The sequence below is a fragment of the Onychostruthus taczanowskii genome, unplaced genomic scaffold (assembly GCF_017590055.1).
Source record: "Onychostruthus taczanowskii isolate IOZ18803 unplaced genomic scaffold, ASM1759005v1 scaffold19, whole genome shotgun sequence".
Taxonomy (NCBI): Eukaryota; Metazoa; Chordata; class Aves; order Passeriformes; family Passeridae; genus Onychostruthus; species Onychostruthus taczanowskii.
Window position 1 is genome coordinate 5,816,976 of NW_024499128.1, and position 18,715 is coordinate 5,835,690.

Consider the following 18,715-nt stretch of genomic DNA (forward strand, 5'->3'; position numbering starts at 1 on the left):
ATATATGTAAAATACTATGGCATTCATGATTAACAAATGTTAGTTTATGCTTTTTAAAAGTTTATTTCCAGTACACATCACAACTGGATTTGATTGTTATATAAGTCTATCTGTCTAGACTTTAATTCACCAAAAAAAAAAAGCAAAAGTAATCAGATTGGCATTCATGATTAACAAATGTTAGTTTATGCTTTTTAAAAGTTTATTTCCAGTACACACCACAACAGGATTTGATTGTTATATAAGTCTACCTGTCTAGACTTTAATTCACCAATAAAAAAAAAAAAAAGCAAAAGTAATCAGATTTCTAGACTAAGAATTATATAATATCATAGGAGTCCCTCCATTATTTTGCAAATAATTCAAGAAATTATTATAAACAGTACCTATGCAACTAAAAAAGGGAATTAAAATTCAGGAAGCTAAGCAGTACTTAACAAACAAATATTCTATATTACTGGCACCAAAGAAATCTAAAGTACTGAGCAAAGCCGCAGTACACAAACCTTAACACACAGAAGAATAAATTTGCCCATTTCTACAAAGGGAACTTTGACATTTAGCTATGAAAAATGATAATAAAGATGATCTAAGGCACACAAACTTAAAGAAAAGGAGTATTAGCGGCCTTCAGAAAGAAAGGGACTTTCACAGATTTGTACTTTTCTTCAAAGACATTTACTGCTATTCCAAAGAACATTTTGGATGAGACAACAAACAAAATCAATATAACAGTATCCATCAGACAGACTGAAAGAAATCAATGACAATACCCCCACATTTGTGTAAGACAGCAGGCCAGATCACACAGTTTGAAGGTGGCAGATGATCTGCAGTTTGTGTTAGTCACATTTCAAGGTGCTGCTGAACAACCCTCCCCAAACACTCCTACCTGGACCGTTGCAATGGAAGCCTCAATCTGACTGAGCGCGTGAAGTTTCTTTTTCATGTTGGTTAAAATTGCAGAGCGAGGAGGAGGAGTGACAGAAATAGCCTGGGGGCGACTGATGAGGAGATCTTCATGCTGCCACTTTAAGAGAGTAACAGCAACACTTGATTCTCAATAATGCTCAGCACAAAATACTTTGCATCACAAACAGCAATTCCCGTGCTCTGGTACCCTTTGTAAGTAAGGGCACTTAAAAGGGTTGAGTGCCAGACAGCACCAGCACAGCTCAAAGTCCTAAATCATTCAAGAGCATTAAATTATACAAGTAGTTGTAAATGATGTTTTGCTGGCTTGGATGTTTATACAATTAATCAGGCCACTAACTTACTAGATGTGATTTACACACATCTTTTTAATCTAAAGGAAAAACCATCAATATTCAGAAACAATTCACTTATGATACCTTAAAACCAAGATAATTTTGCTTACCAGTCTATGAAATGGTTTATTAACTGACCTGGAGAAAGCCTGTCCCTTATACAATTAAGATCACTGATAGTACAACACAACTTGATACCTGTGTAAAGGTACACAATGGTATTTATCTAAAGCCTCAGAAGAGCATTTTTCGGGACTGATACTGCTGCTATTTGTATTTTTAATGAAGCAAAGAGTGGAGAGGAGACAGTCAATGCATTAAAACTTTGAAAAAAAGGTACAAAATGACATTCAGCACCTCATACCCACTGTTCTAAGCCATCTCCTCCCTTAAAGTCATAATCTGAGAAAAAGGGGGAGAACAGGACAGCATTGCTGGTAAGAAAGCCAGAGAATGACCTATTTTCTAAAAACCTACTTAATGGCTATAGAAAAAAATTACATGTATTGATTAAAAAAATATGTATGTTGCAGAATTTGCAAAAAATTAGCTAGTCTTCCAGAAAAGCTAGCAGCAACACTGTTCCTTATATATTTACAGCATAATTATAACCAAAATAACATATTAAGTCCATTAAAATACCTTAGAACTTACTCAACAAAATATCACGTTTGCTGTGCTCAGACACTGTAACTCAGGCTCATTTTTCCCAGAGCCAGTCTGGAAGTCCCCAGCCTGTGCTGGGCTCTCACCTGGAACATGGCAATGTGCAGCTGCACTCTCTGCAGGCTGGTCTTGCACGAGGAAATGCTGGTTTCCAGCCTGCGCACCAGGTCGTGCTTCTTCCAGGCCGTGTCGTAGGAGCTGGCCAGGACTGTGGCCCTGTTCATCACCAGCTGGGAGAACTTGCCAATCTGGATGTTGTGCTCCACAGCTTTCTTGCACAGGTCATCCACAGAAACTTTGCTTTCTGCTCCAAAGTCTTTAGCCTCTACCTGAGCTATGATATCGACACCCAGAGCGCTGATGAAACTGCACAAGGTCAGTCCCAAAGCTTGATTTGGAAGGCCAATTAAAAGCTGCCTCACAAAGTCTGCTGTAAAAGCCTTAATTGGCTTGGCCATTTGATCTTCACTAAAACAAGAGTTCCTGTAAAGGGCCTTCACATTGACAATTTGAACAGGTCCATTTACTGCATTCTGATCTTCAATTGAACTGATTCCTTTTAAAGGGAAAGAAATAGTACTTCTGTTATAAACAAAACATTTGATGCATCCAGAAGAATAATATCCAAATTACAAACACAGCAAAAGCACAGGAATTCATTTTTAGTTTCTGCTTCCTTACCACATATCCAGGGTAAGTTACAGCAAAAGTGGCCACTTTATGTTCTTCTGAACAGGATGAGAAGTGGAGAAAGGCATACTGAATATTTGACAACATTTATTTACCTGACAGTGTCTTAGAAAAGGTACCACAGAGCCTGAAAAATTCTTTAATTGTTTGCAGTCTCTTCAGAAAGAAAATTTCCTCCAGGACTTGCCGATTATTGTCATCATCAAAGAAGTTAACCTGGGTGCTGCGGGCTTCCCGAATTATGTCAATCTTACGCCAAGCAAGAGGTATCTCCATCTTGTTTAGCTGAGCAACGTAAAGGAAATTAATTAGCTTGGGGTTTTTTAAGGTTTCCTAATTCTGAGTCCAACAGTACTCCAAAAAGAACAAATCCATACCTTTTCAATCAATAAACCAAATGCAGTTTCCACTTGAGCAAACATTCCATCAAAAGCTACCAAAAGCATCTGACCAGCTGACATTTTAGGAGTTTCATCAACTGAACCATTTCTTGGCTGAATCAGTTCACCATACTGAGCATGAAGTACTCTTAACAGGAAAAGAAGAAAGAAAATTTACATGGTTTTGCTTAGTCCACAACAAACAGAATTTTCTTAAGCTGACTGATTCCACAGGTTCACTGTACCACTGATGGACCCACCACAACTGGCTCAAGGGAAACACCACTTGAAGATTTTGAATTGGTTTGTTGTGTACCAAGCACCTACTCAGAAATTTACTGTCCCACATTACAAGATGTACAAGTCTTTGTTTGCTTGGTGTTTTGTTTCATTTTGCTTTTTTAATCAAGTTACTGACTCATTAAGCAAAAGCTGCTCATCAAACCTCCTGATGAGGAGTGCCATGGTTACAAGTTTTCCCTTTCACAGGTTCCTCCCACAAACTAATGAACAAGTTCCTATTTTTAGCATTCTTTCACTTCAAACATAAAATCACAACTATGTATTTGGAAGAAGGTGACTACCAAAAGTCAGTCTTAAGCAGATGTAAGTGTAAATTGCCACAGCTCCGTATTTCTGTGTATACATGGGGATAAACACACAAACCCACAGAGTGGAAACAAGAGCACACTCTATACCCTGCACTCTGCTGAAGGTATTCTTGGGCAAGAAAAGCCTGTACATCAAAAAAAAAATTAGACAAATTAATGTTCTTCAGTCTTCACTCTCTCACACCTGAACTGAAAAAAAGGTGATTTACCTTGCAACATCAATGTAATGAGTGTGTGTCTCCTCCTCTATACCCATAGCAGCATTTCTTAAGTAGGCTTGAAGAGATTCAACCAACGTTTGCAAAGGGACTCCATCAGTTGTTTGCTCTATAAGATTATCCAATTCATGGAGCATACTTTCTAAAGTATACTCTCCCTTCATTAAGCACCTAAGTGCTTCAGGGAAAATGATCTGCCGGAAGTTTGAGTTCAATTCCTGTTGGGAAGTAAGTATGAAAAGGTAAGAACTCTTCCCCCTCAAAAAGTATCACATGCAACATCTTTTGTCATTTTAGTACTACACCACCATGCAGCAGACATTGTCTAAAATACAACATGATGGTGGTCAGCCAAGAGTCAGAAGTCTGCTCTTGGATTAACTTTGAAGAAATCAGGAAAACATTAAACCCTGTACAAAGCCAAAGCTTTGACATCTGTAGCAATGTAGTAACAACCACCTCCACAGCACCAGCAGCAATACCTGACAGCCATGCTCAGCAGAGGCTGGGGGGCACAGAGCTCATAATTTGTGAATTGGTTTCATCAAAGTCAGCTTTTCTTTTCCATTACATAACTATGAACAAACTAAATAATTTACTGAATTTATGATTTGCTAAACTGATTGGACTAGACAAAGGAAAAGTAGCAGAAACTTGCCAGGTAGTGATAATTTTGCCACACAAATCAATTTAGGGAAGAAAAACAGTACCTTAAGTGGCACAGAGCAATTTCCCCCAAGCAGAATGCAGCAGAGGACTAAAGGCAGCTACAGAAAGAACCAACGTGCTCCGTCTCCAAAAGGAGATGAAACACACCAAAAAGACTGGTTATCTTGACTGCCAAGTGAGCAGGAAGCTCAGTGAATACAATTTATCTAAGAGCTCACAGGGAGGACCACAATGTGTGGGTGAAAGATCCCCACTGCAATGCAGTGAAACTGCTGCCATGCACATTTCTGAAACAGTTCTGAAATGTTACAACTTCAAAGAGGGAAAAAAATAAAGTGATGAAAATCCAAATGCACTTATGCAGCTTGAGAGGAAAATATTTCTCAAATACAATACAATGGAACTAAAAGCCTCAAAAATCTGTTTAACCAGCCACAGTTTATAAAGCACATCAGTCTTCAGCAGATATTTCACTCAGACTGCCCTCCATGGGTTTTTTGTGTTTCATTAATGTGGAAACATTTCTGAACCACAAAATTATAAAGGCATTTTTCTCCTACCCAATATTGGAGACAGGGTCCTGTACAACAGATTTTCTGAGTTCATTTGAAACTATTTGATTCAGGTGAAAATAAGTTTAGCAGGAGCAGAAAACAGAAAGAACACAGTCTGAAGAGTTTGGAAGTTGATTTGGACTGCCAGCAACAGAACAGAAAAATGAAAAGGAGACATGAAGCTGGTGTACCTATAAAGCTGATACCAACAACCTCCTCATGGCTGGTTGGCAGCAGTTTTTTGCAATTTGTCATGTAGAGATCAAAACTGTTTCTTTTAACCAATAAAAATATAAATGACAGAAGCAAATGCCTGTTCAGCTCAACCAAATAAAGCAATGAGGAGCAAGACTTATGAAAAAATCTCAGCAGCATCATAAACAAACATTTAGCCCATTAAGGAACAATCTATTCAGAATGACTTAGCTGAAGTCTTGAAGGATGGGGGAAAAGTAACAGAAAAGACTCACCTGAAGTGAGATATATACTCCATTGGCTAAGTGAACAGCTTCCGATGCTTCCATGGGGTTTGGAATATCTAAGTCCTGGGGTACAAGATGGCACTGCTTCAGCAGCTGCACAAGGCACGTGACATTCCCACTCATGCTGCAAAGCTCCTCCAGGAACCAGGCTCCATCTCTTGAAGTCAAATCAACCAGCTGCTCTCCAGCACTGGACGCTGCACCTTCCATCATCAGGTTTCGCCTAGATGAATTGAGACACTCAGACACGGCGCCCGCTGCCGCGCTCCTCACAGAATTCCATCACCGACTATTCCTGTCCTGCGGTCTCCACCAGGAGCTTTCCCTGGAGAGAACTCACCTGGTCAGGGCGCACAGGGCGGAGATGATGACGCTGGCCAAGCTGAGCGAGCCCTCCTCGCCGTTCTCGTGCAGGAACACTTTGATGCAGCGCTCGATCTCCTTGAGCTGCTCCTCGCACACGGGCACGGTGACGGCCTCCTGCTTGAGGCGCTCCACCTGCCGGATCAGCCGGCTGTTGATGTCGGCCGCGTAGCGCTGCAGCGTCATCTCCGTGGCCGTGATGAACTGGCACACGCTGGGCGGGGGCTGGGGCGCGTACTGCAGCTCGTACCTGCCAAACACAAGGACGGCGACTACATTTCCCCTTCTCACGTGGGAACAGATTGCTTTCTGCTCTGCAGCTAGGAAAAAACACTCCATGTTTGAACCATTCCTAAATCACCTACTCCTTCTTAACTCTAAACACCACAAGAGGTTGGTGACTCCCTAACAATGCTTTTATAGGGTTCTAAAATGCACCATATTCCACACCTATTTGCAAGGACGTAAGACAACTGTCCTTGAAGAAAAGAATGAATGGAAGATAAAAAGAAAGATTTGAGGAAATGCTCAAATATAATCTAGATCTTTTAGGCCAAGCCATAACAATGTTGAAACAGCCTGACTTGAGAAGAAAAAAAACCCAGAAACTGCTGGAAAATCTACTAGATTAAAAAAAACCTTTTCTTACTGATTTTTAAATACTAGAAGTTTCTAAAACTCAAAACATTACTACTCTGAAGGCACAAAGGTGAATTCTCCATTTGTTCATTACAGGACAGTGTTACTCGATTTTCCTGTTGAAGTACACAAATTAACTTATGGAACGGGATTTTTTAAAGCAGTTTTTCATATTTACTCCAAACTACTAGAATTACAACTTAATATTGGTTTCCTTTGTAACTGAGAGGTCATTGCAAAAGTAGTTATTTAAACTATAAAATTAGGGTAGTAGTTTGAAAATTACATTCTAGAATTGCAACTTAATATTGGTTTCCTTTGTAATTAGAGAGGTCATTGCAAAAGTATTTATTTAAACTATAAAATTAGGGTAGTAGCTTGAAAATTACATTTTTTTAAAAAGTCATTATTCTGTCAACTTACTTCCTAAAGATATCCTGACAACGCTCTATTGTCATGTTGCAAATGAGCTCTTCCATCCAGGTTTTCCACTGCTCTATTCGGTGCTTCTGGAACACAGCCTTTGGATACTGCAGAGCTACTGTTGCATAGTTGTGCAATTGTTCCAGGCAACCACGTAACACGGATCTTCTCTGCTGCAGAAAATTACCAACTTCTCCTTCCAGCTGTTCACACTGGCTGATTAGATGTGCCTGGCCTGCATTTTGCAGAAATGCTGTTGCTGGGACATAACTTGGAGGACCTTTAAAGAAAGAAGGTTAAAAAGAAAGATATGTCTGAAGACGTGTTTTATACCATACAAATACTTAACATTACTACCTTCTCAAAAATATTTTTGTTTTATTTGAGATAAAGGAAGCCTAGAGAATTCATATTGAGAATTTTGAGCACAAGGTAAGAGAATCTCATGCCCAGGTAGAATAAGACAAATTCCTTCAGACAGCTTGGCACTGAAACCTTGAAGTGCTCTAAATCACCTTTTGAAGAAGCTCCTTTCTTTTAACTTATTACAAACAGGTCATTGTCTTTAAGTTAGAGCATACTCATAATGCCTCCTGATATTAAACTCAAATTATTTTCAAACCATTAAAACCACCCCCAGAAATACTATTTTGTACCTAGGTCCATTTGTGTGCTAATTTCTTGGAGCAGACTTGCAAGTTGTGTTGCCTCTAAATTACTGAAGGCAGTTTGGTAATGGGTTATCCACTGCTCAAACTCATTCAGCTTCACCTGGATGGCTTCCTGGACAGCTCTTTGTTGAGACTGCAACTGTGTGTGCTCAGAGTACCTGAATTATTGAAGCCATAGAATCAAGTAAGTACTACAAGAAAGAAAATACTTAGCACTATAGAATACAGAACAATATTGAAAAATGCAACTGTTAACCAGGAAATTAACATGTTCTCACCAATTACATTACACTAACAATGTTGCATTATTAACTAATTGTTTTCTTACAAAACAGTTAATGCCTGTGCCTATTCATGCAATTCTGAAATACTTGATTAATTTCAAATAGCCTTCAAAAATTACTTAAATAATTAGAAGCATAAAAGATTTTTTGTGCTATTAATCAATAGCTCCCGTAAGTGGATTATAATGATGGGACACCACTTTCAGAACATTCCCTCTCTTGCCTTAAGGATCAAGCGTGGAACTTGGACTAGCACAGGTTATATTGATGGAGTATGAGGTGCAGGACATAAATAAGATTATACAGTAGGAAAAGGTTTCAGTAGTTCTTCTGTACAAGAAGTAACCTGCTTACTGCAAGAATAGCTTTTACCCAGCTATTCCCTCATATACAGATTTCTAATATTTAACCCATAAGTACATTGCTAAAACACCATCTGTATTGAACTGTGAGACTTCTGACAGAATTTCTGGCTCCTCTGTACCTGGCCTGAAGTGTGCGGGAGGGATGATCCACTCCTTCCGCACCTTCCAGAAATTCTATCTCTTCCAGTAGTTTTCCTTGCAATTTTTCTACATCTGTTAACTGCTCCTGCAGGTTCAGGTACTCTTCTAAACCACTGTCCAGCTTTGGCAGCACAGCAAGCATTTCATCTCTGTTCTTAAACCAGTTAACCTGTAATCAAGACACAGAAGTTACCGAGCTGCACTAAATCAAACTGGCAGCAGAAAGAAAGATATTGCAGAATGTAACCCTTCAACAATGCCATTCATCTAGCACTGCTTCCAGTGCTACAACTGCCAAATCTTAACAGACATTCTTTATTTAAACTGCTCTCTAAACCTCTATTTTCATTCTCCTAGCCCAGATTCAGGAAAAACACTAAAACACGTTTTAGAATTAAGCATGCAGAAACTAAAAATTGAATACTTGCAAGTTCAATATAAACACTTCACATAAACTCAATTTATCACGATAAAATTCATGAACTATTGCTGATATATGGCCACATCTTCCCCCATTCTCAAAATACAAATAAATAAAATGAAAGCACAGAGCCTACTTTGGACTAAAAATAGAAAATTATTGTAGTAAACTCACCTTTATCTCAGCCACCCTCGAGGAAAAGAGGCTCCGTGTAATATCCCTTTCCATTTCCCTTTTGCTCTGTTTGTTTTCAGCCTGCTGGCCACCACCACCATAGACAGCCCCAGCAAATCCTGCCTCTCCTCCAGCTGTCCAGTCCACCAGTGGATCATAAACAAAAGCTTCCAGCAGTGTAAGCAAAGTCTCTCTCCCACGCCGCATAATATGAAGGACCTGCATCGTATTTTAAACAGACTCGTTCTGATTCTGTGTTAACCTTGTAGAACAGTGAAACTTAGAGGCAAAATACTGTACTTGAGTAGGTACAGAAATCCATAATGTATCCCTAACTACTACAGAGACAGGGAGAAACCACAGTGGGTACAAACGCAGCTAAGCCTGGAGGAAGATCTAGCCTTCCACACAAACTCTATGCACAAGGCACTGACACTTAAGGAGGAAAATCTCCCCTCCTCAGAGCATTTTTCTTTTTAAAAACATATGTCATGTTTATACAGGATGAGTCCCAAAGGAAGAGGGCAAGCAAAATATCTCAAAAAAAAAATCAGTAAAAACATAACATTTTAATCTACAACTGAAAAAGTCCCGCTTTTGCCCTAAATTTTAGTTGTACCACTACTTGCATGTGCATTTATCAGACAATGTCATGTTTCCTAAATACCTACCACAGATACAGCTAAAGTAAGCCAAATTAAAGTCACAGCAGAAAGGTGAAGGCTCTATAAACCAGCAGCAGAATGTAGAATAGAAAAGTTCTAAGACAGTATTTGGCCAGTGATGGCCCTCAGTTTCCAAATGTCCAACCATACCTGTTCACAAGAAAGCCTGAACACCCCCTCCACTCCTGTCACTCCCAGTGCTGTTTCAATGTTGTGCGTCATCCGGAACGGGACCTTCTCTGGGACCCTAAGGCTCTTCCCTTTAAGATAAAAAATTAAGTTGTTTCTTTTAATTGCCAAGAAAGAAAACCTTTTATTTGAATAACATAGAGCATTTTTTAAATTACCTTTTTCAAAGCAAACATTATAATCTATGTGGACAACTTCTCCTGTAGTCATATCTATAAGAACATTATCCAGATGTCTGTCTCCAAGACCAATGATGTAGCCAACCATGGACATAACTGCAGTGGATCTTGCATACGACTTAAAAGAGAGTTTCAGGAAAAAATTATTTGTGGGAATCCTCTGCCAACACATTGGACTGACTACCATCTTAAAACATTATTTTAAGTGTAAGTGTAAAACAAATCAAGCCCAACTTATTTCAAGCAGTTTTCTATTTGTTGTTTGTTGGTATCTTACAAGAGTTTTCATTTTTTTTAGGCTGATAATTCTAGTATAATAACGTAGACTTATCTGGTCTATACCCCTGTTTTAATTCAATGGCACAATTGCCAACATTTCATCAGACTCACAGCAGCACCAGCTCTCCAAACTCACAGGCACCACACCTCAGGCATTTGATGCCCTTCATCCCATTAAAACCACAGCCTCTTCTATGTAAAATACAGCTGCTGTAACTCACCTGTGTAACTCTCCACCACTCATCCGGTGTGGTACATGATGACCAGAGCTCCTTAGCAAGGAGATTCGGGGGAGTTGCTTCCATCAGCTCCTCCAGAACAGCCCTCATGACATTCAAGGGCCAGTCACGACGTGACACGTCGAGACTAAGCCCCACTGCCTTTAAAGCAGGTCCAATTTTACTGTAGTAAAGTTCACTGGGTCTAGGAACTATTCCAGGGTTCTGAGGAGTCTGGTAAGAGTCCTGAGCCTAGAGGAAATAAAAATGGTATTTGATGTATTAGCACAGAAACATATCCCAAATTCAGTTTTGGTGAGAATTAAATATTAAATCAATGCCTTGACTCAGCGTGACTTCTTCAGCTCAGACTGCTTTCAAAATTCAGCAGTTAAGGTCTAAATAGGCTGAAACAATGTGTTTTCAGTCTAATTCTACTGTCAAAGTAGATCTTATAAATATAACTACAAAAACTGTATTCAGAATGTAAACAAGATACGGAACTAAAAAAATTTCAACCAAGGTTAATTCTATTTGTAAAAAACAGTTCTCTTGAATTATCATGACAGAAGAGCATTTTTATGCCTCATACTGTAATTATCTATAAATAAGAGAGATGTAATTTCATTGACTTCTGGTGAAGTCCCAAGACACATGAATACACAGAACCCTCCTGCATTATTATGAACAAAACACAATCCTTGTAAGACTACGTGACTTAGAATCACAAAGCAAATCAAAACAAGCATTTCTCTCCTGCCTTGTTCCACTTAGCACAGAACAGAGCCATTACCTTTTGTGCCTGCAGAGCAGCTTCCCGCTGCTGCCAGCGCTTGTAGAGCCCAAACAGAGGTGTGGCTCCATCCACCCACTGGATGAGGCCTGACCTTGTCCCCAGGGGTGTCACCGAGTAGTGCCTCGCGTGGAACCGCGGCGTCTCTTGCCGGTTGATCGTGGCAAACATGGTGTTCACAATGGATAAGAACTGCATGATTCTCTCATCTAGGTGCAAGTCTTCCAAACCTGCAAGAAATTTGTTTACAATTTAGCTTCTAGATAAAAAAAATTCTCCTAAAGCCCAAAATTTAGTATTTTTTTTAAACCTACTACATTTCAGACTACGAATATCTTTATAATATGTAGAGTAAGGATGAGTTGTTTGGCCTAAAGCAAAGTGTTTACATGGCATTTACCTACCAGTTTATGCCAGCTTGCTGTGTGAGCAATAGTTACAACATAACAAATAGGCCTTTCCCTTGCAGGAAAAACAAGTCTCTGAAATCCTCTTTTAGGGGCTACATTAAGCTTCTGGAAAACTGCATCTAACTAATCCTATCAATATGCAAGCAGAGCATTGCTTCTGATTAAAGCCTTGTAAAGAAGGGATTTGACTTAGTTTCACATGGCAAAATTCCTTGAAAAATGTATGGTGAAGTGAGAGGTAGGGAACAGAGCGAGCAAATGCTTCAAACTCCTCTTTGTCTCTATCATTCAGGCAAATAAAACTAGCATTGCACCACACAATCTTCCTAACTTTAATACAGTCTAATTTATAATAAGAGACAATACCTGGTATGCAAAAAATTCTATTATTTACCTTTGAACAGGTAGGGATAGTTTTTCCCATCTGAACCCAGGAAAAGCAGCTTTTTAGGTTTGGTTTTGGTCGGCAGGATGGTGATGGTGCTGCCCACACTGTGGATGGTGACTGTGTCCCTGGTGGACACCTCTCCAGGCAGTGCTATTTCAGTGTTCATCATGGCAGCCAGCCAAGGACTGATTTCTTCAAGTCGTAAGAGGTAACTGGCCCGTTTCTGTGCTCTCTGCTGCAAGCTCAGCATTACCTATTCCAAGGAAATTTTTTTCTTTTAGGTTGACATTCACCTTAACAGTCAGCAGTAAGAACAAAAACATCATCAAACCGGACTTAATGGTGGTCATCCTCCAGAAAACATGTTTGTCCTAAACTCCTTTGCACCCTTGCCATGCTGTTAATCCAGAGACAGTTTAGGATGAAGATTACAAAAACTAAACATCCTCTATGCAGCAAATATACCCTGTGCAGTGACAAGAAGCAAAGTCACAACAAATCATGCTCCTCAAGAGGTTTGCTCCTGTATTTATAAATATCTGAGCCGTGGTTAAAGGCAGCAGCATTCAGCAACCTCCTGTTTATGTATCTCAATGCTTGTCTGCTCTGCAAAGCAGAAAAGGAAGTACAAGTAAAAAACGTCTATTTGCATGTAAAACCTCTGTTCTGGTTTTAAAAACACCAGGCTGGCTCTGGATAGACAAGAGAATATTTAGTTTCTCTTCAGATCCATAAACTAAGAGAAGGTGACATAATTGACAAAGGATTTCTGGGAAGAGTTGATCATTTGAAGGTTGCTGCACAGCCCAAGGACTACACTTAGATAAACAGAATTAACTTGTTAAAACTTACATCAACTAAACTCAAATACCAGAGTTTCAGAAAGACAGTATTTAAAAGAAAGCCCTCTGCTCCCAAAGCTGACAGCATCCCACAGAGAAGCTGCAAGATTTGAAAAATTGTAATTTCAATGGGTAGAAATGCAATAACAGACAATCAACAGGACTGGCTAGAGATAAAAATTATGGTGCTTTAGTGCCCAGTTTGCTTGTGCTGACTGCTAAGACAAAGTCTGAGGCTACAATTTTGATATGGTAAGAGAACAGCAAGAGAAGGAGAGGGTCAAGCACATGGTGCAGCAAGAGCAACAAGTGTCTCTACATTGTACTCTTCTTGCATGCAATACCTCTTTAAATGGGAGCCAGCTGCTTCCAGGTTTAGCAGGATTCAAAGGATTCTTAAGTTTCTCTAGTGCATTTTCAATTGCATCTCCATAGTTATCCTGAAACCATTTCTCATGAGGAGTTTCTGCAGGAGCTGCAGTGATGCTCCTCACGTGTTCCAGAGCAAACACAATGGGCTTCATCAGAGCTGTGTGCTTTTCACGCATGATTGCTATTTTCTCCTCTCTGTTATAAAAAACACACAAAAACCTCTTCTTAATGCTATAAAACCAAGTTATTTCATAAAGACAGCATTAAACAACTGAGACATTGAAGAACTCACAAAAATTATTACTTCTCTAAAATGAGGTCTTGAGTTATGATTATATTAAAATGAAGAGTGTTTCATTCCACCTTGAAAAGTGTTCCTCTGAACCACACTTAAAAAAAAAAACAACATTTGAAATGCATTGTTCACCACCAGAAACCCTAATCAGAAGCTATTAGCAGAAATCACTTCAAGCAATTGATTTCCTTTACTAAAGGACCTTTTTACGACTACTTATTGAGGATGCACCACACTATAAAGAAGGCGGCACATTCAGATCATTCTGGTCTCCCATTCCCTGTCAGTCCTCACTACAGAATTCAAGAGGCATTCTTAAGTTTAGCCAGGTGCCCAGTGAATGGATCTGCTCTTCCACTACTCTGTTCACAGGAGAACCCAGGTGAGGGAAAAAGACTTGTTCAACACTGAAAACTAAAATCAGACTAAGACATTCTTGTTTGCTCCAAATATCTGCAATTACAGTGATGTCTAAATAGATTAAGCATGCTGAATGGTGTATATTCATTTCATCTCATTTCATCTGCTTTGGAAATAGAGAACTATAGGATCTCATCATCCACAATACAACACACATTGGATTCTAATATGTTATTACTAAAGAAATCACAACATGGATTCACAGGTAGACCGTCTCTCTCATTTGACTGGAGAAATAGCTGTAGCATAAATTGTTCCTGAAATAAGGTCCAGGCTTACAAAGCAGCAGCTGGGATAGTATGGATTCAGGAACAACACCACTGCTGATTCATTTGACTGTTTACTTCCCCAGGAATAAACATTTGTTATGATTATCCCTGGTATTATGGAAACAGACATACTTCCGTAGAGTGTTGTTGTTTTGGACCCTCTTGACTTCGTCTTCCAGCTGTTGAATCCGTCTGAGGACGTACATGTGCTGCTGCAGGAGAACTCCCAACCAAAGCTCATCCCAGAGAACTGTGACTCTGCGCAGCTCAGCCACAAGCATCTGAACCTGGATAAAGCAAGATTCACTATTTAAAAGAACTAAAAGTAAGATTTGTTTGCGTAGATGAACGAGTTGGAAAAAAGACACGGCAAACTTTCAGTAGGCCAACACCCAAGACAAATTACACATTTGTGGTTCAAGCACCCAAGCAACATACATTTGGATTATTTACCTGCAATACCATTGTTGGATTTGCAGCAGAGAGTTTCTCCACAATTTTGCTGTAGCAATCTTGCATCATTGCTTGATCTTCATTTAATCCAGCTTTTGTATCGTCTTTACTACTTTCTTGGGAAGCTGGAGTGCTCCCTCCATCACATTCACCACCCAACAGTTCTTCTCCTTGTATATTACCAAGCAAAGTAGGGATGGCAGAAGGCAGCTTGTTTCCTAAATTAAAACCATGTGATAAAATATTAGCTACAGTAAGATGTATCACTCCACAGTTTACTTAGCATCAGGTCCCCATTAAGTACTGATGAAGTATAAGAAAAATTTGTAAAATCTGGTAAATCAGATTAAGGGTATCAGTGAGATCCCATAATAACAATATTCTTAAGATCAAAACTGAGAAAACAAAAAAACACCTCAATATCATCCCATCCAGTATATAAAAATATAGTAACTTAAGTTTATTTGAACACTTTTTCCTTTTCTCCATACCTGAAGTCTGGGATTCACTGCTCAGTGAAATGGTTCCCACTATTGCAGGATAGAGGATGAGATGAGGAGAATCCTGAGCAACTCGACAGAGTAGGTTGCAAATGCTCTGACGAACGTACACTTCTGGGTGATTCAGGCGGGAGAACAGCTGGGGAATAATTCCTGCAGAAAGAGGAAAAGGAAATGTGCTGATTCACTTCATTCCTCTTCGAATGAGACAGAATTTAATTTTTAAAAGCATGCCTCTTTTTTTTGCATAGGGAGAATGTAAATCAAAGAATTACAAATTTACCTATTTACAAAAAAGTCCAAAACAAAGTGCAGTTTCACAACAGGTGGCCTCCCCTTCTTTGCCTCCCACGCTAACTCCATCACCTTTGAGGGGAAGTCCCTGAACAACCAGAACCCACAGTGTAGTGACAAACAACTACTTCTGAAATGTGCAGCTTTAGTCACACATCTTTCTCAACTATAACTAGAAAAAATCCACCTCGTTTGTTTTTTAGAGTGATCATATGATGTAATACTTCATAAACCACATCCCCGTTCTTTCTATATATAAACCCATCCTTTCTATATCTTCAAGAGGGGGAAGGAGGGGATCAAAATCTGTGCTACTTATCTACTTTACAATCAGAGCATATGGCAGACTTAAACAACTTCAGTGACATCATCTAGTAAAAGACAGGGTCTCTTTTCCTCACACTTAAATAAAAACTTTACCAAAGTGCAATGAACAGCTTTCTGCATTTAGAGAAAATGTCTCAAAATCAATTTTCACAGTTAAATAACATATGCTCACCTCTCCAAGGAGCAGTAGGTGTAGTTTCTAGCCCGTGCTCCAGATACTGTCGAAGTTCTCCAGCATGTTTCACAAGCAATCGTAACAGTCTCAGGGTTGCCATCACAATTACATCATCAGTGCTTTGCTCAGAGGTGTTTCTTAAGTGCAGTCTGGGATCTTCTTCATCAAGTGGAACCTTGAAACATAGAAATACTCCTCTAAGTTAAGTATATAGCTCATATCCTCATTTAGAAAACTTCATAACTTGGTTTCTACATCAACACGAACACTAACCTGACCAGCATTGAGTTTGAGGAAAGTAAAGTATGCACTGCAGGACAGTTTATAGAGACTGAAGATTCTGTCTACAACTTTCCTCCAGACTTTAATTAATCCTTCTGTTGCATTTTCATCAAGATCTGAAAGCCAGGGACAACTTGTTAATAACTGACGCCATATCACATCCACCATATCATCTTCTTCATTGTCCTCATTTTCAGTGATTTGTAGAGTCATATCTTCATCCTAAATGCAAATAAAGGGAAAGCAGATTTGATTAAGTCCTCCAACAATTTCCACAAGCAATCCTAGTTCCTAGGTCAGTTTTTGCCTAGCAGCTCATGCAACTGCATTACTTGATCACATTACCATAGTTCATCCAACAGGTAGGTTACCACACAGCTAACAGATGGTTTCTTGTACTGCCTGAATTTTAACTTTAAGACACTTACAAGAGTTAACATGAACTGCAAGAAGAGGAAAATAAGGTTCATGCTGAAGCTGAACATTTTTCCAAACAAATAAATCTCCACTTACTTGAATCCCAGCTGGCCGGCACACTGCCTGCCCAAGAATGCCATAGATCTTCTCTTTATCCTCCTCTGCAATGTTGTCTGGAAGCAAGTTCTGAACCTCAGATTTCTCCCGGGGCAACAGCCGAACACCTTCTCCCTGACTGTAACAGTTAATGAATGATTGATCCCCATTACAGGAGTATTTGTAGACCTACTGCAAGTCTGTATTAAAACTTTTTGAAGGAAGCAATCATTTTTATCTCAGCATTAAGTTAGCTTTGTTTTACAGAGGCAACTAACTAGGAGAATATTCATTTCTCTGCTCACAGGAAACTTCAGACCACATACAACAGTAATCATAAATACACAGATAAGGTTTATCTTAAGAACACCAGTTGTACTGTACAAATTCAAGCACTGGGCTGTATTTACCTGGCATTATCAACTACTTTGCGGCCCCATCTATAAGCCCAGCTAGCCAGGGCTGCCCAAGACTTGGCTACTTCAGGTGCCTGTACTGAAGACAAGTGATACAGCTGGCCCAAGATGAAGTCTGGTTCTCCAACTCCAATGTTTACTGTGATGGGAGAAATAAAGCAATATGTGTTACAGTGTAAAACCTACTTCTGCCTTCCTCAGCAGAGACAATAACACTAAAAAATAATGGGTATACAGTATTTAGTAAAATTAATACCCAACAGTGCAGAATTTTCCAAAATGCAATTATTTTTCAGTTCTGACACTGCTTTAAAATAAAGCCTAGTTTCCATTTGCCAATAATCACTGCTGATACTCTACAACTCCTTCCTCTTTCACAGAGAGGTGGAACTGAGGCAAGGAACTCATGACCTCCAAAGGAGCACAGTGCTTCAGAGAGAAGACTGCTATGAAGTACCCAGGGCACTGTGGTTGTGTTTATCTGTGTATATATTTATTTTCTTCGCCATCAAGTCAGAAAGCACCTACTGTTTAACATCCACCAACAGCTCTACAATAATTCTGACTCTGCATCAGAGGAATGAAGTTATCTATGAAATCCAAGTTTAAAGCAACAAAGAATTTATCTTAACATTTAAAGAAAAGTCTGCTGGAAATTAGGAATGAGAACACATTCTGCAGCAACAGCAGAAGTGTTCAGATTAATTACAGATTAAAGATAATGAAAAAACCTACAGTACTTTTCACACTTTTGGGGGCCTTCATAACATAAATCCTGTCCATGTTTCAACCTGAAAGATCTAACTCAAACTTCAATACAAGGACAATAACCGATATCCTCAATACAAAATAAACACATCCCAGTTTCATCCTCAGGCTATCATTACTTGAATGAGAAAAATGTGACAGAAATATAAAATATCAGTATTAAGGTGTTTGGGTTTTTTAACTGTGCATAGTTACCTTTTACACAAAATACACACCCTCGACACATGTATTAGGAAAACAAATGCATGAGTGATGTAGCACTTAGTCCTAATCAATACAACTGATGTTATCCCTCAATATATTTATCAGTAACTATTTTAAAAAAATATCAGTGAGAAGAAACGTACCTGTAGATTCACTTTCAATCCTAGGATATTCATCTTCCAGTGTATTAACAGCTGGCAGCTCAATCAAATTAAATATGTTTTTAGACAAGGTAGACAGGCCAGTGTGATTCTGCTGCTGTTGAGCTCTATATACTTGTTTCAACTGTCCTGAGATCTCTTTCCATTCTGCTTGAATCCATTTAGCCAGGGTGAGAATAGATTTAGCAACTGCATATTCAGCTTTGGCAGATTTGCAGAAAGATATGGCACAAGAACTCAGCATTTCCATGGCATGTGTTGACTGACCTGCATATCATGAAAAG

At 39.2% G+C, this 18,715-nt stretch overlaps 1 protein-coding gene across 2 annotated transcripts in view; it reads right to left on the reverse strand.

Moving 5' to 3' along the window:
* The window catches only part of SMG1 (SMG1 nonsense mediated mRNA decay associated PI3K related kinase), a 60,468-nt gene that overhangs the window by 6,141 nt on the left and 35,612 nt on the right, over nt 1-18,715 (reverse strand). For both annotated transcript variants that reach the window (XM_041401455.1, XM_041401454.1), the window contains 25 exons: nt 18,414-18,698; nt 17,293-17,437; nt 16,883-17,021; nt 16,361-16,591; nt 16,085-16,262; nt 15,283-15,444; nt 14,792-15,009; nt 14,471-14,625; nt 13,327-13,549; nt 12,147-12,393; nt 11,343-11,572; nt 10,553-10,801; nt 10,032-10,170; nt 9,835-9,944; nt 9,020-9,238; nt 8,403-8,593; nt 7,620-7,792; nt 6,964-7,243; nt 5,879-6,151; nt 5,527-5,761; nt 3,825-4,051; nt 3,002-3,152; nt 2,720-2,909; nt 2,021-2,490; nt 893-1,030 (listed from right to left, as the gene is read on the reverse strand). In XM_041401455.1, coding sequence (XP_041257389.1) covers nt 893-1,030; nt 2,021-2,490; nt 2,720-2,909; nt 3,002-3,152; nt 3,825-4,051; nt 5,527-5,761; nt 5,879-6,151; nt 6,964-7,243; nt 7,620-7,792; nt 8,403-8,593; nt 9,020-9,238; nt 9,835-9,944; nt 10,032-10,170; nt 10,553-10,801; nt 11,343-11,572; nt 12,147-12,393; nt 13,327-13,549; nt 14,471-14,625; nt 14,792-15,009; nt 15,283-15,444; nt 16,085-16,262; nt 16,361-16,591; nt 16,883-17,021; nt 17,293-17,437; nt 18,414-18,698 — 5,258 coding nt within the window. The remainder of the gene's footprint in view (nt 1-892; nt 1,031-2,020; nt 2,491-2,719; nt 2,910-3,001; nt 3,153-3,824; nt 4,052-5,526; nt 5,762-5,878; nt 6,152-6,963; nt 7,244-7,619; nt 7,793-8,402; nt 8,594-9,019; nt 9,239-9,834; nt 9,945-10,031; nt 10,171-10,552; nt 10,802-11,342; nt 11,573-12,146; nt 12,394-13,326; nt 13,550-14,470; nt 14,626-14,791; nt 15,010-15,282; nt 15,445-16,084; nt 16,263-16,360; nt 16,592-16,882; nt 17,022-17,292; nt 17,438-18,413; nt 18,699-18,715) is intronic.